This window comes from Artibeus jamaicensis, unplaced genomic scaffold, assembly GCF_021234435.1.
Source record: "Artibeus jamaicensis isolate MK-2021 breed Jamaican fruit bat unplaced genomic scaffold, CSHL_Jam_final contig_415, whole genome shotgun sequence".
In the NCBI taxonomy this organism is placed as follows: Eukaryota; Metazoa; Chordata; class Mammalia; order Chiroptera; family Phyllostomidae; genus Artibeus; species Artibeus jamaicensis.
In genome coordinates, this window is record NW_026521823.1 from 40,682,463 (window position 1) to 40,710,067 (window position 27,605).

The following is a 27,605-nucleotide window of genomic DNA, read 5'->3' on the forward strand; positions in this document are numbered from 1 at the left end:
GCCCGAACGGGAACATGAGATTTCAAAACCTGCTTTGACCCAGAGACTACAAGCCGTCACCATGACGACAAACCAACTTGGTGGGAGTTTGCGCTCATCAGCCCAGGTAAGGGCCGACGACCCCGAGCGCTTTTCAGGAATGTTGTAGGGTGTGTTGGATTTCAGAGGAAAAGAACTTTCTTCCCAGGTTGCCCTCTCTTGGTACCGCTTTGCAACTGTACCCTCTTTAGTGAGCAGGAGGCTTGCTCTCTCTCCCAAGCATTTGCCCACTAGGTCTAGGCTTGGGAGAAAGAGCAAAGACTCTCGCTTTGTCAGCTTTAAGAATAGCTACTAGTCACGGGGCTATCTAAAAGCAAATCAACAAATTGTTTCTTTCGAGGCGCTTCTTGTGGTCCTTTCCATCTTCTCTCTTTCTGGCTGTAAAAGGCACTGGCAGGAAGCAGGATTTAAAGGCGCGGGCGGGGTGGAAGCAAAACTGAAACTGGTTTGGTAATTATCATGCTTGCAGAGGGAGGAATTTCAGAAAAAGTTCATTTATTTGTTAAGTACTTTCTTTAAAGTTTTCTAAGAATCCTCAACCATGGGGAGCAGGCTCTTTAAGGACTAAGAGCAGTGTTTGAAGCTACTTCAGCAGTTATGGGGCTGCTGGACATCTCCCTGATAAGGGGTCTTCAGACTTAGTGATCTGGGAAAAAGTTGGGCAGAAGTGGACATAACACCAGGTGTGAGATAATATTCTAAGGTTAATGTCTCGCTCCCTCCTTTAGAGGATTTAATTTGAAAATACTGTTTCGCTTGAATTTTGCTTTTGTTTTTGTTTCGAAAGGAACAGCTCGGTTCCAAAATATTTTGCTAAACCTCTGGTAAATAGAATAAGATCTCTAATGTTGTTACATCATAAAGATTCTACTCGGAAAGAATTTAAATTGATTGTTTAAAGAAGAAAAAAAATCTCACTTCCTTCAGACAGTAAAAAGTGCAGGAAGAAAAATAATGAGAAAACGTCTCTTTTAACCACTCTCAATCCTCCTTCTGGAAGCCCAGAGACTGCTTTCGTCCTAAGAAAAAGGTGTGTGGAGCTTAGCATCTTCCCCCTTACAGTGATAAATAAGAAGTAACAAAAAATATAAAGGGTATGCCAATAGAGAAAAAACTGTTTCTGAAAGTTATGAATGTGTTCATGAGTTTGCCAATTTAAAGCTTGATCTAAGTGACATAGGAGGTGTGACATGTTAAAGAAATAGTAAGAATCTTCCGTGTTTATGCCAGAGCCGTGACCCTTTATTGTAAAAATGAAATATAGGCGTACTATCTCTGGGGGAACTAGCCCTTCTCCACGGAAGACTAAGTACCATTTTTTAACTCAGCACCTGTAAACACTGATAATTTCCTTGGAGCAGAACTGGCTATTCTCCTGGAGGGAACAATTAGTTGAGTCACAAAAGGCCCTTGGCATGTAACCATTTTTCAAATTATTAAAGAATGTCCTCATTGCCAAGCCCTCAGCAAGGGATTCCCCATTTACAGGAGTTAATCCTCAAGAACCAAGTTCTCAAATAATTTGGCAAATAGATGTCACTCGTTACACTCTCCTTGGAAAATTCATATACGTTCATATTTCTATTGATACTTCTCCTGGCACTTTACATGTATCTGCTTTAACAAGAGAATCTGCAACATATACACAAGCCCATTGGCTTGAGGTCAGCCTCAGCAGATTAAAACTGATAATGGCCCTGGATACCTTGCCCATTCTACCCAGGTTTTTCTTCAGCGTTGGAATATCCAACATAAAACAGGAATACTTTACAATTCAATCGGTGAGGCAATTGTAGAACAGGCTCATCATACTTGTAAAAATCTGTTAAACAAACAAAAAAGGGGGAGTCAGGAGTTCTTCCCCCCCAAAATTTGATTTTGTTGGCCATGTTTACCTATAATTTTCTAAATTATGATGACCTGCCCTGTACTCCAATTGAAAAACATTTTCAGGCAAAAGAATCGAAGCCACCTTACCCTCAGGTTTTACCTAGAGATCCGCTAGGAGGTGACACTTGGAAGGGTCTGTAAAACTCCTAACTCGGAGAAGACGGTGCGCTTGTGTTTGCTTTCCAGGATGACCTTGGAACTGCCGATGATGAGGGTGAAGCCATATCACAGAAAAGGCTTCCCTGGCCACGACCCACCTCCACCCATTAGACTCCCTCGATCCAGACTTCTCCAAGCTGTGTGTCATCTCCCTGAAGTGGAATTCCAGCTAGCAGCCCTGGAGTGATATTCAACATCACCTAAGAGGGACTTTTTCTACCAACTTAAAGAGACAAACTGATAGATTGCAGCTAGAGCTACACTGGCAGCTACAGGACATTCAACGCCTAACCAAGCAGGAGGTTTTTCAGACCCTCAGTGACAATGTTGGCTGGTTGAACCAAAAAACTTGGTTTGATGAACTTAATCTGAGAATGTGGGTCTTTGGAGCAGCTGATTGCTTACTGATTCTAATAATGCTTTGTGTACATTGATGCATTTGAAGATTATTTTTTCCCAGTGTCGTATAAGAGAACAGCAAGCAGCAACCTCTGTGGGACTTATAGCAGTCCTAACTAAAAACAAGGAGAGAGATGTAGGGAACCGCTTCTTGGGACGTGGAAACTTAGCTCAACACCCATGTGGGAAACCAGTGGGGGGTAAGTCAGCATGCAAGACCACCCCCGTAAAGAAGCTCTCCCGTGGGTGATCAGGCCTGCTTTGTACCTAGGCTGCTTTGTGACTTGCTCTTGCTAAAATTCTCTCACCCTGAGTTCAGGCACAAGCCCTTGCTGCATATCTTTAAAGTAACTTCCTGAAGTCTGTGCTAATTCTCCCAAAGATAGAAGTGTAACCAGACCTGTTACTCTTGTCATTCCCTTGCATTTGTAACATTTTTCAAAGGACTGAACTCAGGAGCTTGGGTCTTGGCAGCTCTTGGGCTCCTCTTTATCTTAATCTTTATTTGTGTTTTATGATGTATATAGAAGTTGTTTTCTTGTTATCCCATTCAGAAACAGCAAATAGTAGGTTTCACAGGCCTAACAGCTACAATTGATTTAAAAAACAAAAAAAAAGGGGGGGAGATGTCAGGAACTGCTCTGCCTGGTTTCAGGAGTTGTAACTGCTCCCCATGGCTAAGGCTGAGTGAGTGACCTCCAGAATGCGAGCCACTAAGGAGACAGAGCTTGTCTCTGGTAGCAAACTGCTTATGCTTCATCCCCCTGCCCCCAGTGCATGGTCAGTTAGTCCATGACGGGTAAGACCCCTCAGAGGGGGAGCAGCCTAAGCCAGACATGATCACTTGGGAGGCCATCATGGAAGGACTCAGGGGGCTGCAGCAAAGAGGGAGCGATGGACCCTTGCCCCCCTGGCTATTCTAACATAGCCCGAGTCCCCATGTCCTCTGGGAGAAGCACTTCCTGGCTCTAATCCACTTAAGCCTGAAAACCTGTGATGGGAAGGCAGTGCAGCCCCTTGCCAGCTAGAGTGGGATTGGTGGCAAATCTGGCATAAGAAAGAATTCCTAACAATCCTGTGAAGCCTGCTTTGCTAAGAATGCTTTAGTTAAAGGCCCGAGCAGAAAATGAGTTTATTTTCCCAAAGTTCTGTAGCCTTTTAACTGATAGACCCTGACTTAGAAGAAGCCCTAATGGTTCTTTGTATACTATCTACTGTTTACTGCCTGACAATGATTAATAAGTCGTACCTGAACTCCTGTGAAAAAAAAAAACAATAAAAGCCCATCTAGGCAAGAGTCAGCGCGCTCTCCCCTTGAGAGGGTGGCCATTCGGAGGCTCTCCCCCCTTGAGGGAGTAGCCGTGCCGTCCCTTTTCCTCCACAGGACTCGGTAGTCCACGTGAATCTGTCTCAAGTCCCATCCATGACACCGGGGGCACTGCAGGTCAGTGCGCGCGTCACTGCTGTGGTGTTTTAGAGATGAGGCCGGCGTGTCACGTCCCCCGAAGCCTCGAGTGAATTCCTAGAATGGCGTGGACGGCGCTCCAAAGTGCCGTGGTAGCGTTTCACATTCCCCCCTTCCATAACTCGCAGAAGATTCTCTTACAGGTCTTCCGCTCCGCCTGCCTCTCAGGACACTCTGGCTCCCCGACAGGGAGGTAAAAAGACCTGCCTCCCGCAGCTGCCCCCCCCCACCCCCGCAGGCCAGCTAGCGCTGGTCGGATAGATGTCTGACCGGCTCACACTGATGAGCGACTGTGTGGTCTAGGACTGGTCTCTGCTGGACAAACTACATTCCAGGTATAAACACTACTGACTCCTGTCATGTCCGCCCTGCTGTACGGGGCAAGAAATAGGTGTAAATGGATTGATAAGCATAATAAAAACATCAGCATTCACTCTGCTGACGCCCACGTGCCCGGCCCTGCCTGCTGCTTTCCTCACTCACTGTCGTACCCTGAGCCCGCACCCTTCCTTCCTTCCCTCCCCTCGGCTCCTTGTTCACCCAGGCGTCCACCCAAGGATCTGTGTGTCCATCCATCCCGCCAGCAAGAAGCTGACACTGAGGACCGAGACATGGGCGCGGCCAAGTCCCTCTCCTCAAGGAAACGTCTAATCCTTTTCCTGGGCAGCAGAGAGGGCTGTTTGCGTCTGCCCTGCTCCCTGTTCCGACGGGGACAGGGGCCGTGCGCCGTCTGTGTGAAACCTGCCGGCTGTCCTGTTTTCTAGGCAAACTCCTCACACCTTCTGCTGACCAGTCAGCCAGGTTTCCTACAAGAGGGCCCTGCTCCTCCTCTGTGGGCTCAGGCCCGGCTCCCCTCTCCTCCTCGGCTGGGAGTTGAACTTCCTTGGAGCAGCAGGATTTGTTCGACGTGGAACTGCAGTGTCAGGAATGAATTTGGACCCTGCGTGGCATTCGGGGTCACGGGAACCGGCTTGGAAAGAAAACGCGGAGGTTCGCGGCAGAACCGGTGGCCTGCCCTTTGTGTCGGGAGGGAAGAGGGGGCCCACACGAGCTGGCCGACGGGGTCCAGGGCTGCGGCCCAGCCACACACAGGCTGTCTCTCATGGTCCCCGTGGGGACCTCGGGAAACCAGCTGGGAAGCAGAAGTCCCAGCAGCGATAAGAGAAGCTGCGAGTGTCAAAAGTCACCGTGTGCCCAAAACACCTCGGCAGCTTCCCGGACAACATCGAAGCGATCACCCTACAGGCAGGGAGAGTGTGAAGAGTCGGCACACACGTGTGACCACAAACGCAGAATGCTCCTTGGGAACTTCTCGTGTCTTCATCAAGTTTGCCAGACAGCTAAGGTTCCCCCGTCCAGCCTTCCTCCGAGGGAACTTGTACAATTGTGTATGAAAATCAGGCCCTGAAGCAAATTTTAAACGTCTCCAAAAACCTGGTAGAATTAAAATTTCCTGCACCCAGGGCTAAAAGAGGAAATACACATTTATGAAACAAAAGTGAGTTACCATTTGGGGGAATGAAACTGAATATTTATTTATAAAACACATTATGCGTAAGAACATTTCAAGGACCCTGGCTGGTGTAGCTCAGTGGATTGAGCACAGGCCTGCAAACCAAAGGATCGGGGTTTGATTCCCAGTCAGGGCACATGCCTGGGTTGCAGGCCAGTTCCCAGTAGGGTACACATGAGAGGCAACCGTACATTGATATTTCTCTCCCTCTCTCCTTCCCTTCCCCTTTAAAGATAAATAAAATCTTTAAAAAAATAATAACGTCAATCTTTTTTTTTTTTAATTTCAAGGAAATATAAAACAAAATTTTTTCTCTCCTTATTTTCAGTAGCCTTTTCTCCTACCTTTAGAGAGGAGATGAAAAATGAAAAAAATAAAACCTTCTAGTCTGTAACCAAAGATTCTAAGGACTACTTGCCTATTAGCTATTATTTCATTAGGCGGATTATGAAATGCGAAAACACACACATCAACGTCCTCATTGGTCGCCAAGTGGAAGGCTGACCCCTCTCCGGAACTAAGGTCACTTGTCCGAATGGTGAAGAGCAGAGGCAGCTCTCTGAAGCGTCAAGTCCAGGGGAAAAACACCTAGAAGTAAGGGACGTGGCTGGGGTGGGGAGCGTGGGGGGATGAAGACAACTGTGCTTGAACAACAGTAAAGAAAAGAAAGGAGTGACGGCAAGTCACAGCAAAACTACCAGTGACCAAGCTGCGACATGCATCCTCGGCGGCACCGGAGAACCTGGGCACCTCCCCGACAGCTCCCTGCATCCAGACACACTTTCCCAGTGACTGCCCAGTGGTTTTTGAGGAAGAAAGCATCTCGGGGCGAGGTCACTTGTCCTTGCAGCTCCCTGGGCGGCGGAGCCCCAAGTGCGGAGGAAGGAAGCCGTCCTCCTCTCCCTGGAGGCTCCCGGCTCATTTATCAGAAGCCACCGGATGCAAACTCCTTGGGTAGCAGGTGAGGGGCGGTAGCCGCAGGCCTGCTCATCCTGCGCTGTCTCACTTCGCCCACTAGGGGGTCTAGAGAGTGGAGCTCAGCCTCGAGCTACGGATGCGCCCAGAAAGGTTGCTGCCAAGGGGAAAAAGCCACATGAATTAAAAAGCCACATGCTGGCCTGTCCTGCTTTCAATGCCAAGCGCCTGTCTCCTGTGTCCTAAACCAAAATGACGAGGTCTGCACAACCCTGTGAAATAAATGTTCAGGCGAGTTGAACCTGCGGGTTTTAAACTATGTAGTATTTACTGTTAGTAAAAGCAGTGTCCGTCTTACAGCAACAACTACAGACGAAGTTCCAGTGGCAGCAGGACAGCAAGGCCGCTGTGGCCCTCTTTATCCATGCGCCCTGGCCCTCCCGCGGCTCTGCGGATGGGTGTTACCACGGTGTTACACCTGCCGACCTGTGGGTCGCACGTTAAAATTTCTTCGTAATTCTCGAGACTAGTTTTCTCACACTCGAGTTGGCAAGGTCACTATTTGTCCCGTTTCAGAGGTGTCACCCGGAAGTGATGAGAGTAGCTACCTCCCAGGACTGTTTCAGAGAGTCAGGAGGTCATCGCATTAGGGACGTAAAGTGTCCAACACATTCTTTTAGTGACCGAGTGCTCAAAACGCGTTAGCCACGATGACTATGTGAGAGGATTCTGACCGGAGCACTCGCAGACGAGCGCACGTCAGGGGCCGCGCTGGCTGGAGGGACGGAGGCCAAGGGGACCCAAGGGCACAGGGGACTCACCAGACAGGCGGGTGGCGCTGCGCAGGCCTGGCCCAGCGCGGAGCTGCAGTGTGGAGGGGGGCACGTGGAGGCTCTGGGCCCAGGAGCCGGCAGCGGCCCCGATGTGCTCTGATTGGCTGTGGCAGCCGTGTCCCAGGTGGGGACAACTGTGGGACCGTACCTGATGGCGTGGAAGGAGCTAAGGGACAGCACTGGGCCAGGAGCGTGGCCTTGATGCACCTCGCCAGCAGCCTTCTCTGGGTGGGGGCTTGGCAGACCTTCGAAAACAAGGGACACACACGCCCATCAGTGCACGCGGCTCTGTCACTGAGCAGCGGCACTTGAAGTGGCCTGTGCCTGTGTCCTTCCCCGGCCGCACGTTGACCCAGACATGGCACTTGAATGCTGTAGGCAAAGCAGAGGATGTTCTAATGGCCACATTTAACGCAACACACACACTATGAATTAGGGTCCCTGCGTCACTAAGAGGCAGATGTTAGGGAAGCACCAGCTGCCCATGGCTTTGGTTGGTGTTGGGGGTGTGTGTGTGTGTGTGTGTGTGCATGCGCGCACATGCCTGTGCACTGCTTCCGTCAGAATCAAAACTGTGGGTCTGCCTGTGGAGGAAGGAGGTCGGAAGGAACTCCCTCCAGCCCTGGCTGACGTTTGGTCAAGCCCCGTCCAGTGAGGCGGGTTACATTGTTATATTTCTCTGCTCTGTACAGCACCTGGAAGCCAGGAAACTATTTTAAAATCACAGCTACTTCCCTCCCTTTGGGTCCCACTCTAGTAAATAGAGCCGCGGGTGTGCTTATCACGCACAATGCTTTATCACGGGTGCAGAGGAGCCCAGGGGTGTGTGCAGTCTGGGCATCTAGGACCCCCCCCAGACCGAATCCCCCAGGGGACAGGTGGGCAGAGCTCACCTCTCACGGTGCCATCAGAGGGGCCCCCAGAGGCTGGGGCAGGGCACACATTCAAGCACCTATTAGCCGGGAAACTGATTTCTCTCACTGGCGGGTGTGTGCTGGCCAATACACTCTTTTCCCTTTAAAAAAGAAAAAAAATACACATTTCTCAAGGAAGACCATAGGAACACGGCTGAATCTGATTGTCTTTCTATTATTCCAGTTATGAAAGCACAGACGGAGCCTGAAGACAGGCTGTGTGGGTGTGAGACTGTGCTGGGAACAGGACCCAGGACGACGCTTCAGGATGCGAAGGGACGAGGCGCTCTTCCTCTCTCCTCTTCCTCCGTCCACCTGTCCCAGTAAACGTAAACGGGAGGTGTGCCTCTGGGACGCCACCCAGTTTCCCAAAGGACTCTGCACTGAGGAGGCTGCACAGCTCCAAAGCCTGTGACTTCCCGTGACAAAGGGATCCACCATGTCCCTGCTCATGGCCGGTTACAGCCACCGCCACCGGCAAAGCCCCCTCAATAGGGTCCTGGGAAGTGGCAAAAGGAGATTGAGGCAAATGGTGACGGAATCAGGACTCGGAGAATACTGTGTACTTTATCCCTGTCGTGAAAGTATGCACCTCGGCAACGGGATGTCTTTTTTCATTCTCACCTGAGGCTATGCTTGCTGGTCTTAGGGAGGGAGGGAAGGAGGGAGGGAGACAAACATCAATGAGAGAGAAAGAGAGACATGTCGATGGGTTGCTTCCATATGCACCCCGATCAGGAATCGAACCTGAAACCTGGGCACATCCGCTGTGTGGGAATCAAACCTGTCACCGTCGGGTGCATGGAAGATGCTCCAACCCATGGAGCCACCCGGCCAGGGAGGTTCCCTGAGCCCTACAAATGTCTGAGTGCCCGTGGCGGGCGCGTGTGGCCCGTCCGCAGGGCTCACAGCGGCACCGGGGAAGCCCGGGGGGACCAGAGCACACCTTGGCGCCTTGGCCGGGCCGGGGAGCGGGAGCTGGAAGGGCGCTTGTCTCCTACAGAACCTGCTGTTGCTCTGCAGCACCTCCGTAATCTGAAAGAGAGAGGGTGGGCTCCGTTCGGCGGGATTTCCCACGCACACAAACACACATGCAGAACACAGAAAGCTGTAGCATTGGGCCTGGTCTGGGAGGGGAACTGCCAGGGCTCGGGGTCTGTACCTGGCCCAGGACGGCTGGAGGGATGCGGTCGCGGACGCGCTTCACGTGCTCCACCGTGGCCTCGAGGACGGAGGCCGCGTCGCTCTTCCTGCCCTTGCCTCTGGGCACCAGGGCCCGCAGCTGTTCACAGCTGTGCTTGATGCGCTCCCTGCGGGGTGGGGGTGGCCGTAAAGGGGGGACCCTCAGCCCCACCACTTCCCCGCACACAGGCCTCCCTCCTGGGTCTGTGTGTGAAGGAGCTGCCCCTCTCTGTCCGGTCTCCCTGTCGGAGGGCAGCCGTGTCCCCCAAAACCGGCAGCTTCTCAAGCCCTGGACGCCCACGTGGACAGAGCGTGCTCACACCGCCCAGGCCCAGATGTCGGGGACACAGGGGACCCCTTCTCCGCAGTTCTACTTTCCGAGGGGGTCGACTACCTGTAGTAATTGGGTAGTTATGGGCCAGAAATATTAAGTGGGGAGGTTCAGGGTTAAACAACGTGTGAGTTTCAAATCGTGCACTGGTCTGAGCAGCATGTGAGAGCCTCACCCCATCTGGGCCTGGCCAGCCGGGAATATGGCGACGGCCCCTCTGTCACACGCGTCCTCGCTGGGCGCGCCCCCTGCCCACCAGTGAGTTAGTGGTTGTCCCCCATCACTTACGAGAGGCCACATGCATGTAACTTGTATGACAGTATGTTGCTATAATTGTTCTGTTTTATTAGCAGTTATTGTTGATCTCTGATTGTGCCTACTTTATAAATTAGTTTATCACGACTATGTAGGCAGAGAGAAGAACAGGTGCATATAGGGCTTGGTACTATTTGTGGCTTCAGGCATCCACTGGAGGGGCCTAGGAATGTCTCCCCCTAGAAGCGGGACCGCTGCACACATTCTCCCACGGAAGCCCGCAGACCACTCTTCCCACAGAAGAGGGCACCGCACACGCTGTGCAGTAAATCCTTTGGCCATTCCCGCCGGAGGCCTGGACACGAAGAGAGGTCAGAATATTCCAGAGGCTGCGGCGAGGGCCCCTCCCCAGCAGGAGATGCACGAGCCTTTTGTAAGCTCGGGCTTCACGTCGCGCTGGGCTCTGAGCCCAGGGAAAATCAGAGGGGTGGGTGTTGACAGACCAATAGACCACGTGCAGAGGAGAGCGGCCAGGCTGGAATCGGAACGAAACTAACTCACTGTCCCATTGAAGGGACGTGCATTGGAAGTAAAAATCTACATTCACCTAAGCCTTCGACACCTCCATTTTTCCAAAGGTTCATTTCACAAGCATGAGGAAGACCCTGTTCTGCGCTGTCAGCTTGATGGCTGGGACCGTCACCATGTTGCCACAGCTCTCCAAACCTCAGAATGGCAGAGAAATTCGGTGGAAAATCTATCCTGGGACATAGGCAGGGAGCAAGTAAACTGTCTAGACCAGGGTCCTTCAAACGGGCTTTGAGCAGTTCTGAGGGTTCTGTGGGGGGCCTCAGGGACTGTTCCGGAAAGAAAGGGGGGGAAACACCAATAATTTGACAATGTTTTAGGAAGGGCTTTGAAATGTTCCCACATTTTAACACAGTGCTTCCACGCACGAGGATCTAAAACCCAGAATCAACCAACTTCTCGTGGTCCATGACAGTAGTGTGTCGGTAACTACGGAGGACCATCTGAACATGCAGAGTGGATGTTGACGTGGGTACAGTGTATTCGCCAGCGGAATATTATCTGGCCGTGGAATATGTTATAAAGCTCACAGGGAAAGAGGATATTCTCATGGGATCCAAGTATAAGATACCAAACAACATTTAAAGTATGGCCACAGCCATTAGACAAGGAAAAAGACTAAAAGGAAAATCATCAAGTATCAGTTATTTCTGGGTGACTGGGCTATGGAAAAATATTATTTCTTTTTATTTTCCATATTTTCCAAATATTTTCACTAGGCATATGCCACTTTTATAATGAAAAATCATATTAAAGTTTTTCCGGACATTTATCAGGAAAATGTTCAAACGTATACAAAGATTAAAAGTTGAGAGAATTAAGAATCTGTATAGGGCCTGCGGACGTGCTCAGCACCAGGGTCTGCAGTGAACATCCCTGCCCTCACACATCACGTGTAAGTCACTCACCGTCCCTGTGTCCATCCCTATGTATTACACCAAAGCATTTCTAGTAATTGCAGACTTTACCGACGAAACCCTTAAACGTATCATTGGGCAGAGTTCACAGCATCCTATTTTTAGGTAAAAGTTACAGAAAATACACAAATCCTCAGGTGCCATTCTGTAAGTTCTGACGAACGCACAACACCAGGTGTCACGGACCCTGGCTGACATGGTCATCCACGCAGAGCCGTGAGCTACGGGACAGCAGTGGCCGGCAGGCCTGGTCTTCATCACTGGGTCAGGGCAGCAGAGGTGCGGGCAAGGCCTTTCGGGACAGACCAACCCACTCTCTGGCCCCCTTCATCAGGCCGGCAACCCACCGCCTTCCCACGAAGCGCCGGCAGACAGTGGTGGCCGGTTGGCAGAACTCGCTCACCTTCCCCCCCTCTGACCCCCGTGAAGACCCGTCCTTACCCTCACCTACTCTTAGCTCTTCCCTGCATTTTCCATAGAGAAGCTTTCTGCCCCTGGCTGCGTGGCCTCTGACTCCTCAGGGGTGTGAGCTCCATCATTGCCCCAACCTCACTGGTTGTAGGGACTCAAGTTCTTGGATGTCCCTCCCACTGACAGGGGGTCTCTCGACCCCTCCCCTAGACCCAGGTGGGCTCTGTGACTGCTCGGACCCATAGCAAAGGCAGAAGGGACGCCGGTCCCCTCTCTGGTCCCAGGACTTCAGGGGCTGGCAGCCTCCTCTCCCTGCCCCCTGGAGCGCCCGCTTGAGGGCCCTCGGCTGCCAGAGAGGCTCCCATGGATGGACTCTCCTGGCCAGACGCCCTGCCAGCTGAGGCCAGCGGTGACCCCCATTTATGCCAGGCAGGCAGGAGAGCTGCCTGGGTGAGCCCTGTTCGAACTGTTAGCCCATAAAACCACGCACCAGGCCAACAAACCCTGGTTTCATACTTCCACGTAGCCACAGATAACCGAACAGGGGCACCTGCAAGACCTGTTCTCTCCCAGCCATTTGCTTTCGGATGCAAACGCGAACCTGTTCAAGTGTGGCCCAGCCTCCTGAAAGCCCCCACTTTACCCACAGCCCCCTTTGACACGCCGTCCACCCTCATCTTCGCCCCACCTTTCTTCCCCATCTCCCTGCGATGCTCTGTCTTCCCCCACCCCGTGCCAACAAAACCGGTTTTGCCACGACCGGTGACGGTCAGGTTTTGCCAATTCCGAACAGTGAGTTACCGGTTCTCAACCGAGTGGACGCCGGGTCGTGCGATGCCCCCGGACACCCGCTGCGTGGGGCGCCCTCTTCTCCGCGGTCCCTGCACCGCCCTCTCCCTTCTACTGTCTTCCTGGTGCCCCTCCCCAACCTCTTCTCAGCTGCCTGGGCCCCAACGACTGCGGTGTCCCCTGAGGCTCTCGTCCCCACTCGTCTTGTTCAGAATCACAGCCGCCCCACCTCCCCACTTCAGACGGATGCTGTACCCCGAGAGCGCAGAACCTGCATTTCCAGCCTCATTTCCAGCGTAGTCCTGGCTCTAGAACGTCGGGGCCGACTCCTTACTGGGTGCCTAGCGCCACTGAATGACGGTGCAGGAGTTCGAACTCAACAAAAGCAAAAATCCCCCCCCCACGGGGGCTGCCCTCCGGCTGTGCCACCTGCTCGGAAGTTACACCCGACCCCTCCCCTTCGGCCCTGCTCACCTTGATGCCCCTGCCCAGTGAACCTAAAATGGGCTCACTCCTCACTACCCCACACCACGGTGCACGGTCTCCTCACGTCTTGTTACAGACGCTCCGGCCACCAGACTCCACTCGCTCTCTGGCGTCCTGGTGGAGGGACACGTGTGCGTCCTGAGGGACACCTGTGACCGTGCCAGTCCTCTCTGCCTCCCAGGTGACTGCAAAGTCCCCGATGGGACACACGCAGCCCTGACCTGCCCCCTCTCCCCTCCCTCGTCTCCATGTGAGCCCCTCAGCCCACTCGTGAAAATGCTCCCAGTGCCCGAACGCACTGTCCTTTCTCCCACCACCACCCCTTGCCCGCCCCACAAGAGTCCCTCCCTGATGTCCGAACTGAGTCAGTGGCAGCTTTTGGTTTAACGCTCCCTGTGGCTGTCATCTGGTCGGGACAGCCCTCCGCACCCCTCCTTCTGTCTGAGGCACCTGCGCTAGGTGCCTACGGTGCTCCCGCCTCCACCGTGACGGGTGTGAGAGCCTAGTGTTTTATTTGATAGCTGCTTCTTTGGAAATCTGTCTGAGCACCACAGGGAGGGGAGGATTCATTTCTTACCTCGGTTTTCCAATCATATCCTGGCACACAGGAGGTGCTCCTAGCTGTTTGTTGAACGACTAAATGACCGAATGAGTGGCATGCACTTAGTTATCAGATTAAGTGGTTTCCTGTAGGCTTCTAACAACATTACAAAAGACCGTAAAATTCATGACAGCATTTCTTCCCACAAGCGAATAATGCTAAAAAAGGCTGTATCGAAATTCACCTTCTCAGCTTTTCCTTGCTTGAATGAAGAAGAGAAATCCTTTTGCTTCTTTCGAAATCAGACAGCGGCCCCTTCAATTCCAGTCCAATGTCACTTCTTAGAGACTCAGAACTGGAAACAAGGGAAAATCGTACCAGATGCTGAAGGGGAAGACCGGCGGGCACGTTAAACAACAGACACCCGCACACCCATCGATGGGGATTCTCCACGTCGCTTGCCTCCTACGCAGGTGCAGTACCTGGCCAAACGCTTTGCCTCACAGAGTTCGTGCAGAATATGAGGAGCTACTATCAAGCCTCACATAGTTCATGCAGAATATAAGGAGCTATTATCAAGATCGTATGTTCTAAAATACACCCATAAAGAACAGCAGCTGCGAGGAGGATTAAGAGAGTCACCTGACCCCCCTGATTACAACGGTCCCGGATTCCAGACCTGCAGCTCAAGGTGGAGCAGGGGGAGCAGGGGGAACGGGGCGAGGGTGGGAAGGCCACACAGATGGCCCCCCCAGACTGACCAGCGAGGGCAGCTTCCCTCCTCGTAGAAATCGGTCAGTTAATGGACACTTCCTGGCTCTATCATTTTTCTAGGGCTTCTCTAGAATTTTGATGGACTGATTGGATTTTTTTAAGTTTCCTAAGAAACTTAAAAACTAATATCATCTGCTTAATCCCAAGGGACATAACTTGATGTGGAAAATTTACTTGTAGTTTCAGTGGTAGGATTCTGAGGGCAAAGATTCCGGATGAGGGAGGCTCAAAAAGCAGTTGTGAGTCATTCCGGAACCTTCCAAAGCCTTCCAAAACCTCCCGGACCGCACGTCCCAGAGGAGGTTGGAGGCGGTAAGTCTCTTTGAGGTTAAAATGTTCGATAAGACCAAGAGAGCCATTGATATCCGTGCGTGAATTAAGCAAGAGCATCTCTGGTTTAACCACAGTTACTGGCTGCCAAGCCTCTTGCTCAATCAAAATAGTCAATGGCCCCATTCTGCAAATTCCGGAAGTGACTGACTCAGAATTCCGGCCATCGCCACCCGGGTCGTCAGCAACTATGTCTGTTGTCTGGGACCTGCGCTCTAGTTAAAACCCCCCAAGGCCATCGGCTTCGAGAGACGGGAAGAAATCCACGGAAACTGGGTTTTTAGAAGCTTACTATACTGCTAGCATTGGAAGGAAGAGCACAGGTTTGGATGCCAGTTCGGTTCCGACAGCCCTCAGGTAGAGAGCCAGAGACAAAACAACCCTGTTTTGGGGGGTTCAGTAATTGGGGGAACAGGTTAAAGAGTTCAGAAGGACATCCAGGAGAGGCTGAGTGGTAGGTGGACACCCCCTGAGGCTGCCCGTGTCGACTTAATTATGGGGGTTTATGGAAAGTTTTTGTCTGAAGAAAAGACTGTCCTGTTCAGAAACAGTTTGGACACCGCTGGTGCTATTTAATTCAATAGGGGTGAGTCCAGACCCCCTTTCAGGTGCCCAGTAAGGGGAACTTCAGACCTTATGACTCCCCCGCTCCCCTGAGGTCACCACGACCGTCCTAGGGGGCCCCTTGCATTGAGTTGGACACTCCGGGCCGAGTGCGCACAGCCCACACTCGGGATTCTGACTCGCAGAAGTGACACCCCTCTTCTTTCTTCTGCTTCACCCCCAGCACTGAGCTCACACTCCCCCGTGAGTTCCCCGTGCAATTTTTAACAACATGCATACGGTGAAAACTGCTATTTTGAGAAAGTGAAAAAACAAAAACGAACCAAGCGAATCGGTCGGTGGAGAAGCGCCCCCGGGGTTCAGAGCAGGACTCTCGCAGGGGCAGCCCGCACTCTTCCTCCGCCTCGGAATTCTCACTCTTCACTGCAATTGTAAAGGGGGGGGCGCTGTCATGCCCAGACCACTGAGACCCCCGATGCTAATCTCACACACTCACACACACACACACCCCTCATCGATGGCAGACGTCACTTTTTACTCAGCACATTTTACAAAGCAGTATTTTTTTATCCTCACCCAAGGACAGGTTTATTGATTTTTTTTAAGAGAGCAAGTGGAAGCGGGAGAGAGAGAGAGAAAAACATTGATGTGAGAGAGAACCATCCATTGGTTGCCTCACGTCCGCACCCCACCAGGATCAAACCTGCAAACGTTTGGTCTGTGAGACAACGCTCTGACCCCAGAGCCACCCGGCCGGGGCACAAAGCAGTGTTTAAAATTTAAAAAAAAAAAAAAATTATGGATATCAGTGATGAACCATGAAACCAGCCAGGTTAGAAAGCCAAACTTAAATTTCAGCACACTGTTTGCCCCAGGACATCCTCTTCCCACCAGATTCTAGCCACTCAGAAAGGCCGGTTTGCTCCTGGCACATGCAGCTGGGTTTGCTCCCTAAGTTCTTATCCACAGCCAATGGCAGAGGCGGCAACTGTGTGTGAGCCCTTCAGGAAGCGGCCCGACGGTCCCACTCTGGCATCCGAGGGTTTCATCGTGTTTTGTGTGCGTGTGTGTGCGTGTGTGTGTGTGTGTGTGTGGTTTGGTTGCTTTAGTTTTGTTTTGTTTCTGCAGCTGCCCATCCTCAGAGCCGAGAGGAGCCACCCGGACGCAGGCATGGCTGTGACCCGTCGGAAGGGAGGCTGGACAGGTGGGCCAGGCAGCTGCCCGGGTTCTGCCGGGAATCGGGTGGGCGGAGTGGCAGAAAGAGCTGCGGTCGTCCCAGATGCCATTCCGGGAAGACAGCGAGCCACGGCAATGCCACCGAACAGATGTGCTGCCCGGCCCTGGGTGCTCGTGAAGGACAGTGAAAAAGCAGGGGCGAGTCGCGTCCCCGGTCAGCTGAGGATGAGCTCACGGGGACTCTCTGCGCGGGTCTCTCGGGCCCATTTGAAGAAAAGTATCGTCTTAATTTTAAAAGATTTCCCAGCTAGTATCCCAGGCCCAGAACCACCACCAACCACCACTGGCCGACCATGATTCCAGCAGAATTTAATCCCAGAAAGCGGGGTCTGCCATTTATGAGCCAGATCCTCCCATTTAATTAGCTTGAGTGGTGAGAGGCCGGTGACAATGCTGCATTAATACAACGGAAGTGAGGAGCTCAAAAAATGTGTGGTCTGGTGGAAGCACCGACATTGTCTAAAGCGGAACCGCTCCGTTAACTTACAGGCGGAAAATAACGTGCACGCGTGTGTTTTGGGAACGGTTTCAGGCAGTGGCCCTGGCTTCAGTCGATCACTCGAGGCCACCGCCAGACTAGGAAATGATGGATGGCAGTGGCTGGGCTGTCAGAACTAACGGCGACGACCTCGCTGTCAGGAGTCAAGCCCCACGCCCGCCGCCCGGCCGCAGTGGTGCTGAGCAACACGCCTAGTCCCGGGAGACCTGAGTCTTTTCTTCACACGTGTTTTCTCCGTGATTGGCGGGGGTCGTGTGTTCTTCCCAGGACATGGCACACGGTTCATCTTTAGCAAACACAAGGCATGTGTGGAAAACCAACTTTAAAAGCTACATAGTTTTTGTAGTACTCTGAGGAGACATTTCCAAACCTTTGGAAGCTTGTTTTTCACTCACCCGTGTGTGCGAAATGTGTCCTCCAGTGTTTTCCCACGATGCCGAGTTTCTCCGTCGTCAGGGGCTCAGTGATGGCAACATCCGCCCCGAGCCCTGAAACACAGCCTAAGCACGTTTGTGTTAAATATTGACCCGTGGTTTCTGTTTGGAGAAAAAACAAATAACAGACCCAGGAGGCACATACCTTTAAAATTTTCAGGAATTATAAAAACAAACAGAAAACGTGTGTTTTTCTTCCGGCCGAATCTGAGAAGAAAAACAAAGGGTAAAAGGGAGGCAAAATCATCATTCCGAAAATTGGGATTCTAAAGTGCCGCCGGTCAGGAACCGGACTAGGATAATTTTCTTTCTTTCCTTGGCATTTAAAACGGTGGCGTGAACAGAGAGATCTCCTAAAAATAGCACCTCACATCAGTGAGGGACAAGATCGGCCGCCTTTTCAACAACGTATGAGGAAGGAAATGCATCTCTGTGTCGCACAGTTGCACGCGGCCAAGTCTGAAGTGTGTGGCCAGGGTGCAGGGCACCATCACGGACTGTCTCAGAAATACAGGAGAACGAGACACTTGGCTAAAAGGAGTGTTCCCTCCGTTTCATACTTTACTTACAAGAGATGCTTGAAGTTCCCTGTTTCAGCTCAGTGGGCGAGGAGACCCCCATCCCGAGCCTTTGGTCAGTGCCCCCCCGCAGCTTCCCCAAGCAGGAGTCCACGCTGTTCATAAGCATCATCTTTCTATGGTTCGTATCTATGGCAACCACGACTGGGGAAAGGGTGAGTGAGGGACTTCACAGACATAAACCTTTAACTTTAGAATAATTTTATACTTACAAAAAAAACCACAATGGAATTCCCATCAATCCCAAACCCTATCTCCTATATTATTTCTCGAGATGAATGAGCCAACATTGCCACATTAGCATTAAGCTCATACTTTATTCGAATGCCCTCAGTGTTTACTTATTGGACTTTTTCCTACTCCAGGATTCTGTAAGGTTAGTCATCATCCTCCTTAGGTTCCTCTGGATTGTGGCACTTTTGCTGACTTTTTTTATTTAATGATCTTGACAGTTTTGAGAAAGCTGGTCCAGGGAGAATGTAAGATGGGCCACTTTTATTCTCATTTAAAAAAAAAAAAAAAAAAAGAGCCTAAATCCTATCTGCATTCTTGACCTAACCACCAGTTTACAAAAACTTGAGGAAAAGTGGACTATTTTACAGAATGCTATCAGAATGGAGTGAGCTGGCACCGGATGCAGGAGCCTATGAGAAAAATGACCCTTTTAGAAACATACACACATACATGCAAAGCAAGGCAAAAAGAAAAAAAGAAGAAAAAAATTGAATCCTGATCTGTACAAACTCACAGTTTAAAAAAATCGTAAGATAAACAAGAGAAATTTCAAGTGGATGTTTGACAATATTAAGGAATTGCCATTAATGTTTAGTGATACTGGTACCGTGGACATTTGTAAGACTCCTTATCTTAGGTATTTCTTAAAGTATGTAAGGATGAAAGGAAACGATGTCTCAGGTTTGCTTTAAAATCACCCACCAGTGAGCCAATGGGGTGGGGAGGGCGTGTGGGAAAGAGGAGACATGAGACCTGTTACAGCTGCATTACGGGGACACGGAAGCTCATTACACTGTTCTTCCCACTTCTCTGTGCTTGACAATTCCCAAGATAAAACTTAAGTTGTGGCATTATTATTAACTACACTTCAGCAGTCGGTACGTTGGAATTTCTGGTAATGTGACGAAAACTGACATTCGCCAAAAGAAAACGATTTCCTGATTTCCCAAGGAGAGTACCACTGTGCACCTGACTTTCAGGAGAACAGCTAGAACTGCCTCGGAAAAACTGCTGCCACATACGTAAAGCATCGTTTATTAGCACGCGGTTAGAACCAGTTGTTATTTCTTCCTTCGAACGAGACCTGAAGAACCCCAACTGCACAATCGAATGCAGGCGTTTGAGGGTAAATACACATTGCTCTGCAGTCCGAGTTACACTGTAACCAACGTCCACATCTGGCCACACGGACCGTGCTGACAGGCTGCCCCTGCCGGACTCTGGGCTGGGCTCTGGGTGTCCCTGTGAACAGGCTGACACACGAGGTCCCTGCTCTGGTTTCCTGGGGACGACAGACACGGAACGGATACTGCAGATAAGTAAGCGAGGGGCCGCGTGTGTGCCCAGTACTGGGAAGGACGGCCACGGGCTCCGAGGGAGCAGGCACCTGCCCACCAGCCTGCTCTGCGGCCTCAGGGGGGTGTCCCAGCAGAAGTGCCCCTGCGGTGGCCGGGAGCCAGCCACCTGAAAGGTGGGGGCTGGGGAGATGGGAAACAGACACGCCACAAAGTGCATTCCGGGTGAAGGGAAGAGAAAGAGAGGGAGAGAAACATCCATGTGTGGTTGCCTCTCATGCGCCCCCTACTGGGGTCCTAGCTCGCAACCCAGGCATGTGCCCTGACTGGGAATTGAACCGGCAACCCTTTGGTTCACGGGTCAGCGCTCAACCCACTGAGCCATACCAGCCAGGGCTCAAATACACATTTTAAGCAACAAAGCATGGGGGGTATAATGAAGGAATGCATGACAGGATGAGGAGAGAGAGGTGGAGGGAAAACAGACTCAACAAATAAGACCACTGAGAGAAACATATTGGATAGTTTAGTCCAACTTTTGAAATAAAAAGTGCTTTTCAGATTCACACAAAAAAGTAAATTATCCTAAGTTAAAATACACTAGAATCAGAAAAATTTTAAAAACAGATATTTTGCTTTTTGAAATAATGTTGCATCTATTTTTTAAATGTTATAAATTGAATTTACTGAGATCAGAAAAATACATTAGATTTGGATATGTAGATTTATGTGCCCTGATGCCGCTCCAGTTTCAAGCTCTACATCCGACAGAACCGAAATCCCAAACTTTCTGCCACGGGCACAGGATCGATTGCCAGCCCAGATGTGGGGGAAGCGCTCCTGGCAACAGGGCAGAACCCCACAGACCCATGGAGCTCCCAGCATCCAGCTCTCTGCTCTGAGACTCACTCACATTCTCTGCCAATCAACAGAGTTTCTGGTTTCCAGGATCACCAACATAAAAATAAAAAGCTGTGTAAAATGTCCTTTCTCTAATGAATAAATGTCCCTGAAACACCCCAACTAACACCACTTCTTCTTCCACACACCAAAACCGCATTGCTGGGTTGCAGATCTTGTGACTGCCCTGGGTCCTGAAGATGTGTCATTTGTCTCCGCTCACGTTTCACAGAACACGCCACTTAAATGTCCCTCCTGTGTCGCAGCCACACGCAGCATTGGGTACTGACGTCTCGGTCTCCAGGACCCTCTGGCACCGGAAGCAGCTGCCATTGCTGCAGCCCCACCCCCGCCTGGCCCCCCTTCCCAGGTCTGGCCCCTCCCTGGCAGCTAGAGAAGGGAAAGGTCATATTCAGTCTTCCAAGCTCCATCACGCACTCCGATCACCCAAGAAGCTCTGAGACCTATCGCCTAATCAAAGGGTCATATAAGTCCCCACAAAGCTGGAAAGAACTGCTGACTTCCTTCCTCCAGAGCCACTGGAACCTCAAGGGACAAAGCCGGTGTCACCGTTTGGCTGGAGCCTCCTTGAGCACCGTTACCCACGATGCCTCTCTCCACGGCCCAAGGCAGCCAGGCTGGGGGAGGGGGGGGGGTGCCTACTGGGTGCAAAACAAAGAATGCTCTTTGCTACTTACTGACTACACTAGAACAACTGTTTCCAGTTAGAAAAGTGAGAGTTTTACTAGTGATTTGCAGACACTAGTTCATCCGCCACCAAAGGGCACCTGCAAGGAAATGGACACAGAGTGAAGCCCCCAGAGCCAACTCCCGTCCGCAGTGGAGGGTGGTGGGCCTGCTGCCCCCGTGCTGCTCGCCCAGCTCCTCCCAGACCATGCGTGTGCGTGCGGTTTGCACCACGGCCAGCACCCGAGAATCTCCACGTATAAATGAAGGGGCTTCCGTTGCAGAAGACGACTAATCACAGACCCCTGGAAAGGAGGAGAAGGGAAGGTGAAGCGTGCCGGTCGGGCCGTGTGGTCTGGGGCGCCTCCCCCCGCTCCAGTTTCCTGACCCGGCAGGAGGAGGGGAAGCCGTGCGCTGCCTCCCTCGTGAAGCTGTTACAAACACAAGGTTTTTTAAATGCTCTATAAATGAGACATTATTTCAGCCCTCAGCCGGGGGAGCTCTGTCGATAGGTTTTTTTTAAAGGTGTGTAACAAAATAGGCAAAATAGGCGTGTCTTCAGAAGGACCACTCCCAACTGTGTTTTGGGAGTGGAATCCACCGTGGGGAGTGTGCCTGGTTTGCCTAGAGCGCCTCTTCCCAGCAGAAAGTCTAAAGAAATGCAGAGGACCAGCGGCTCTAAAAAAGAAATAAAAAACAAACAAAAAAGAACAGAGTAGTGTCCTTCTCTCCTTACCACCTTAACTCAGTGCCTTGGGCTCCTTTTCCTCCCCGCTGTCCTTCCTGCTCACGGAATGGTCTGGCCGAACACACCATCCTCTCTGAACTCTCTCCTTTAGCCCACAAGGGCCTGTCCTATCATTCCGAGAAGTCCCTCTGTATTCGAGTATTACCTCCAATGACACTTCGTCTACCAAGTTTTCTTGTAAGCATGAGCAAACTTGTTCTGACCTAACCCTCTTCTGAAACATCATGAATGGCTCGGAGTCCCAGGAAGGCAGGCAAGGGAGACCCTAACTCACAGGAGCAGCCTCCGGGTCTCTCCAGCCAGAGGGGCCCCTGCAGCAGCTGAACCTCAAGGGAGCTGCAGGATGCAAGAGCAACACCAGGTGCTGTGTCTGGACCCGAGGCCCCCGAGGGAGCGCAGGGCTCTCCCACGGTGACGTGCCGCCGAGGAGACACACCTGCCGCCCGGCCAACAGGCCCCGGGCCGCCGGCGCCCACCTGCTCTCATATCTGCCCGAACGAGGAGCAAACTCCGGAAAGAACGGCACTTCAGGGACAGTTATCAGAAAGGAGACCCGCTGGGAGGACGCTCGTCATTCTACACCACAGGCACGTCTATGAGCAACAAACTCTCACACTCTCACCCACACCTATCACTTTTTAAGTGAAAATGATCATTTTTTCCCTAATATGTCAAAGTGGTAATAAAAACAGCACGCCTGGAGATCCTGCCCACGAAGCTGCCCTTCATCCGAGAAATCAGAGCAGAAACAGCGCCCTCGTTTAGGGCTGTTTACGGAAACAGGCTTCACGCAAAGCTGCCTCCCAGGTGCAGGGAGCTCACCCAAGGGACCTGGCCGCTTCCCACTCCCCAGCGGCCGGTGATGACGTCATCCTCAGGAACACCAGGTGGAAGTCCTGCTCAGCAAGGAGCTCCGCTGCCCCCTGCATGTCACCCACAGTGATGGTGACGTCCGCTAGATTTGAAAAGAACTTCTGCACCGCGTCGGCCAGGGGCTGAACAGCGCCATTTCCAACTAGCAAAATGTCTATTTTTGCCTGAAAGAGAAGAAAAAAAAGCAGAGCAGCCCAGGATGACCTCGTGGGTACAGGGAGAACAAGCGCCCCATGCGTGGATGGGGGACACCGGGCCACGCAGTTTCCGGGTCTTGTCCCTGATGTAGGAGCACCGTGGCCCCTGCTGTGTCAGGGGGGAGCTGGGAGAGTCCGGGGCCAAAGAAAAGCCCGCAGGGCCCGACCTGCCCAGGTGTTCGGCGTCCACCGCCCTCCCTCCTCGCCAGGTGAGCACCCTCGGGCCCCCTGCAGCTGGGTTTCGGCCGGCCTTCCGCCTGCAGCACCCTGGAATCGTTCCACCTCCCATTCTTCTTTCCCCCACACATCATAGGCTGTGGTATCTGTACTTCTGTGTTAGTGGGGATATGAACCTACCTGCTTTCTGAATTTCAGGCTTTCCTGTGGATTTTATTTTATTTGTTTGTGTATTGATTTTAGTGCTCACAGAAAAGCTGCTTTGTTCAAACCAAGATCCCGTTAAGGGCGATGCATGGCATTTGGTTGCTCTCTGTCCTTGGGCTTTCAGTGTGGAATACTCCTCCCTTCCCTGCCCCCATGGTATTCACGTGTTCACACATGTCCTGCCCCGGGGCCCGGTGGGCGGAGACACCAATGTGCACACGTTCACTGTCCTGAGTGATCTCAGCCACCCGTCCCCCCCCCCACCATTTAAAACAGGCTAAAAGTTCAAACCCCTTCGGACGGCCTTGCACACCATGTCCCCAGCCTTGCCCCCTTCTCCTCCCCTCAGAGATCCCTTGTTCTGAGATGACAGTGTGACACTGTCACACGAGCTTTGAAATTTGGGGTTTTGACAGAAGAGAAAGAGCATCGGGCCCCCGATGCGTGGAGCAGCCGCCTCCAGGGCTTCCTCGTCTTTGGGAAAACCGTCCGCATTGCCGGCAGACTCAGGGAGCCACGCGGCACTGGGAGCCGCCAGGACGCTTTCAGCGCAGATGTTGCGAATCGCCGTGGGGCAGAGGGTTCCCTGGACGGACGTGTTCCTCGTGAACCAAACACTGAGCCCTGAGGATGGTCACTGGACGCGGTCACGGAAGCATGAGGCTCATTCCATCTTTTACTCACCCTGGTTGACGGAGGCACCCTGTCTGCGGCAGACAGGCTGAGCACTGAGTGTTCCTGCCACACCGAGACACTGGGAGGGTGACGGGGGTGCTGCTACTAGTCACCCTAAAACACAGGTGTGAACCGGGGCGTCCTGGGCTATGACACTCAGTCAGAAAGGCTCATCTTCCTTCCCTCGCAGAGACCCTGCCACTCGGCTTCTGCTTAAATGTGGCCAAAATCTATGGACACTCACGGGGGCCCCCCCGCTCGGTGTTGGGAGTACCAGCTGAACACCCAGCCGGTGTTCAGCTTCTAGCCTACGTTCTAGAAGGCTCCACTTCTGCCGGGTGAGCACGGTGTGCAGCCCCCAGGACCACGGGGAACAGTGTAGGGGCTCGGTTCCACCAAGGGCGGTAGCGCGGCTCCCGTCCTCGCCCTGACGTGGCAGGGAGAGTCAGAGGCGTTCTGGGCAGTAGACTGGGGTCTGTCGCCTTGGCTCAGCCACGTCCTCGTGGCTCTGAGACCCTCCTGAGGGTCTCCTCTGGGGACCACGACCCACCGCAAGGTGGCCCCAAGGGGCAGTGTCCGTGCAGCGCCATGTGGGCGGTTGACGTCACCCTGTTTTCCCCAGTGGCCCCACACAAGAGCAAACGGCACAGAAGATGCCGCCTGGGGGGGGAAGGGGACCCGAGAAAACACACAGGGCAGTGTGTCCCCCTCGGGCAGTGGGCACAGCCTGAATCCACTCTGCCCTCTGCATCACTGCAGCCACGGAGCAGAGTGGGGGGGGCTGCTGGGGAGCACAGGCGGGTCTTGAATAAGAGATGTGGGGGCCCACTCTGGCTTGTTCCCCACCCGTCCTGGTGCTCAGAGCTGGGTGCGCACCTGGGAGCCTCCGCCCCAACTTCCCCAGAACCTGCTGGTGGCGAGTCGTGTGGAGCAGAGCCGGGGTCCTGGGGTGGGGGGAAGACATCCAGAAGCAGAGGAGAGGAGCCCAGCCACCCAGCAGCCCCCCCCCCCCGCCGTGTGGGGTCCGGAGTCCGCGGCGCCTCGCCCCCGAGCAGAGGGCACGGAACTGAAGCAGCTGCGGGTAGGGGCGCTGACGGACGTCCCTCCGGCCCTACAAAGTCAGTGCCCTGAGCACGTAGGACGCCAGCGATGGGACCCCCAGAACTCGGCCCCGCCCCCTGGTGGCTGGAATTAACCGACTGGCTCCCAGGCCACCGCTGGTTCAGTTAAAGGGACCTGGGGGGGGGGGGGGCTGTGAGCACAGATGGAGAGAATAACCGGGAAAGCCAATGAACCCCCCCCCCGCGGCTCCCCACTCCGGAAAGCCCCCTTTCAGGACCTGCGCGGGCTGCGCCTGTGAGCAGAGCCGCCCTGATGCGAGGCGTCCTTTGGCAGAAAACGTCCCTCTGCCAAAATGGCAGCGAGTAAAAGTAAACACATCACGGCAGTGTGCATTCACTGGGGAAACTGGAAAACTCGGGAATACCGAGTGAGAAAATAAAAACCGTCTGTAATTCCCACCACTCAGGAAGAAACCCTGCAGGCGCCTTGGTTCAGACGGTTTTCCTCATTCGACACCCACGTCACCCACGCCACCCACGCCCCGAGTCCACCCCCTCGGATTTCAGAAATCGCAAGCACTCAGGACACTAAAGTACTGGGTTTCCCCTGGCAATCGGCCCCTGGGCTAAGCCCTTAATTAGTAACAGCAGGTGCGGACCTGCTTCCAGCCGATCGCCACACATTTTAGTGGGTTGTTATTTATGTCACTCTTATCACGGGGCGCAGCCGGAGCAGCTGGAGGGGCTGACGCGCCCCCCGGGCCTCGGTGGGCCTCCCTCCCTGTGTCCCCAGGAGTCCAGGGGCTTACAGGGCCCCGGGCGGAGAGGGCGGGGGAGCGAGCTGCTCTCCGAAGGGAAACAAAGGGCTCCTCTGGGCTCAGGCTGCTGTAGGCGCAGGAGGGCACAGCTGTGCGCGTTCCTCCGGCCAGATAAGCCGCCTGGGACCCGAGTTCGCTCTGGGCTCCGCGCTGTCTGGCCTTCGGGTTCAAACAGGTGCCTCCACTTTGACACAATTAAGAAAACCCATTAAACCTGCCCGCTTCCAAAAGGTGCGAATTCCGCTCAGAAAGCTTATTCCAAGGAGTGGAGGGGCTGAAGTGCGTGGAACATTCTAGGAGGTAGCGAAGCCTCCCACGTAACCGTGGAGACCGGAGTGAGGAGGGGGCAAGGTGCGCCTGGCTCCCTGGGGTGGGTGACACCCCGAGTCCCTCTTCCTGCCAGGCTAACGACCGCCTTTCGTGTTTGCCTACAGCAGCCTGGCAAGCGAGTCGCTGCCTCCGCTGCAGGGACGAGAAATAAGCTGCTTCCCAGGAGGCTCGCAGGCCTCTGGGCTTCACGGAGGGCAGTTTCCACACACACCTGCGCTTGGGTTGTGCCCCTGGGGCCAAAGGGCCAAAGGGCCAAGGCCCGAAGGTGATGCGGGGCCACACCGGGCAGCAGCTGAAGGCAGGTCTGCCGGCGTGGACAAGAAGGCTGGAAACACACTTTCCTACGTCACACACGATCCTAAATTCGAGCTCAAAATGGGCACTTTTTGTCCAGCCACCAGCCCTAACACCTAACTTTTGCTGCTGGGTAACTGACTGCGAACATCCTGCCTGAAGGGATGTCCCGTGTGGCAGGTGTCGGGCAGGTTCTGTGGGGGGGCAGGGGACTTCCCCCCCCAGAACCTTCATTTACCGCCGGGACCTGCAGCCTCTTTCTTGGCGGGATTCAGTCCGGTCCCCCCACCCCCACCCCTCAAGGCGGGCAGGGGCCCAGCGTGGGGCTCCAGGACCGAGGGCCGGGCAGCCTCGGGCACCTGCCCAGGCCTCGCTCGCTCGTGCTCGGACCCCGGGCCCGAGTCCCTCGAACCAGAGCCGCCCAGGCCCACGGGCGTTATAAGCGCAGCTGCCTCCCCTTCCTGCTCCTCCGCCTTTGCCTCTTACCTGCCCGGAGACTCGGCCCGGCTCCTGGCCGCTAATTGAGGCGGCCATGCCCGCTGCCCACGTGCCCGGTGCCGGGCAGCCTCAGCGCAGGAGCTCGGGCCGCAGCCGACGCGCTGATGGCTCGGGGCGCGCACCTGCGGCCGCGTGCGCCCGCCGACCTTAAAGTGACCTGCGGCCCGGCCTGGGCGTCGGGGAGCAGGCGGCTCTGCGGTGCGGGCTGGGGGCGCTGTGGGGCAGGGGGTGGGGGCCGGGCTGCCCGGGTCTCCCGGAGGACCCTCGGGGACCCGACCCTGTGGACCGGCCGGGTCCCTGGGAGACGCATCCCACTCAGAACGGCCGCTGCCCCAGGTGCCCTAAAGTCTTTCCCCCTTTAAAGAGCAGGAATCAGCAAAGCGCTATCTTCTGCTTCCTAGACGGGAAGGCAGCTGCTGTTCCGGATCATTCTTTCCAGGAGCCTGAGAAATTAAAACGTGTAGCAGCATTTCATTCTGTCCCGTGATTCTGCAAATGTCCCCCAAACGCTCCCATTTCTCAGGTGGGACTGTGAGCCAGGAAGAGGCCCCCCGACTCAGCCTTCACTA

The 27,605-nt window shown here is 53.4% G+C and overlaps 1 protein-coding gene across 1 annotated transcript; it reads right to left on the minus strand.

Moving 5' to 3' along the window:
- Positions 1-7,071: 7,071 nt before the first annotated feature.
- Positions 7,072-27,072, minus strand: SOHLH2 (spermatogenesis and oogenesis specific basic helix-loop-helix 2). Its single transcript, XM_037138758.2, has 11 exons — positions 27,025-27,072; positions 22,729-22,943; positions 17,610-17,671; positions 17,426-17,530; positions 15,619-15,718; positions 13,872-13,982; positions 9,290-9,437; positions 9,074-9,162; positions 8,107-8,228; positions 7,202-7,458; positions 7,072-7,155 (listed from the first exon to the last, which is right to left on the minus strand). The coding sequence occupies exons 1-11, from the start codon at positions 27,070-27,072 to the stop codon at positions 7,072-7,074; spliced, it is 1,341 nt and encodes a 446-aa protein (XP_036994653.2).
- Between the last annotated feature and the right edge of the window lie 533 nt (positions 27,073-27,605).

What these genes read in the sequence shown, in the direction of transcription:
- SOHLH2 (XM_037138758.2), bottom strand. Translation starts at nt 27,072, where the DNA reads ATGGCCGCCTCAATTAGCGGCCAGGAGCCGGGCCGAGTCTCCGGGCAG. An exon ending in CGGGCCGAGTCTCCGGGCAG is followed by an intron (nt 22,944 to 27,024) that starts GTAAGAGGCAAA and finishes CTTCTCTTTCAG; the next exon opens with GCAAAAATAGACATTTTGCT. An exon ending in AATTCCTGAAAATTTTAAAG is followed by an intron (nt 17,531 to 17,609) that starts GTATGTGCCTCC and finishes AAACGTGCTTAG; the next exon opens with GCTGTGTTTCAGGGCTCGGG.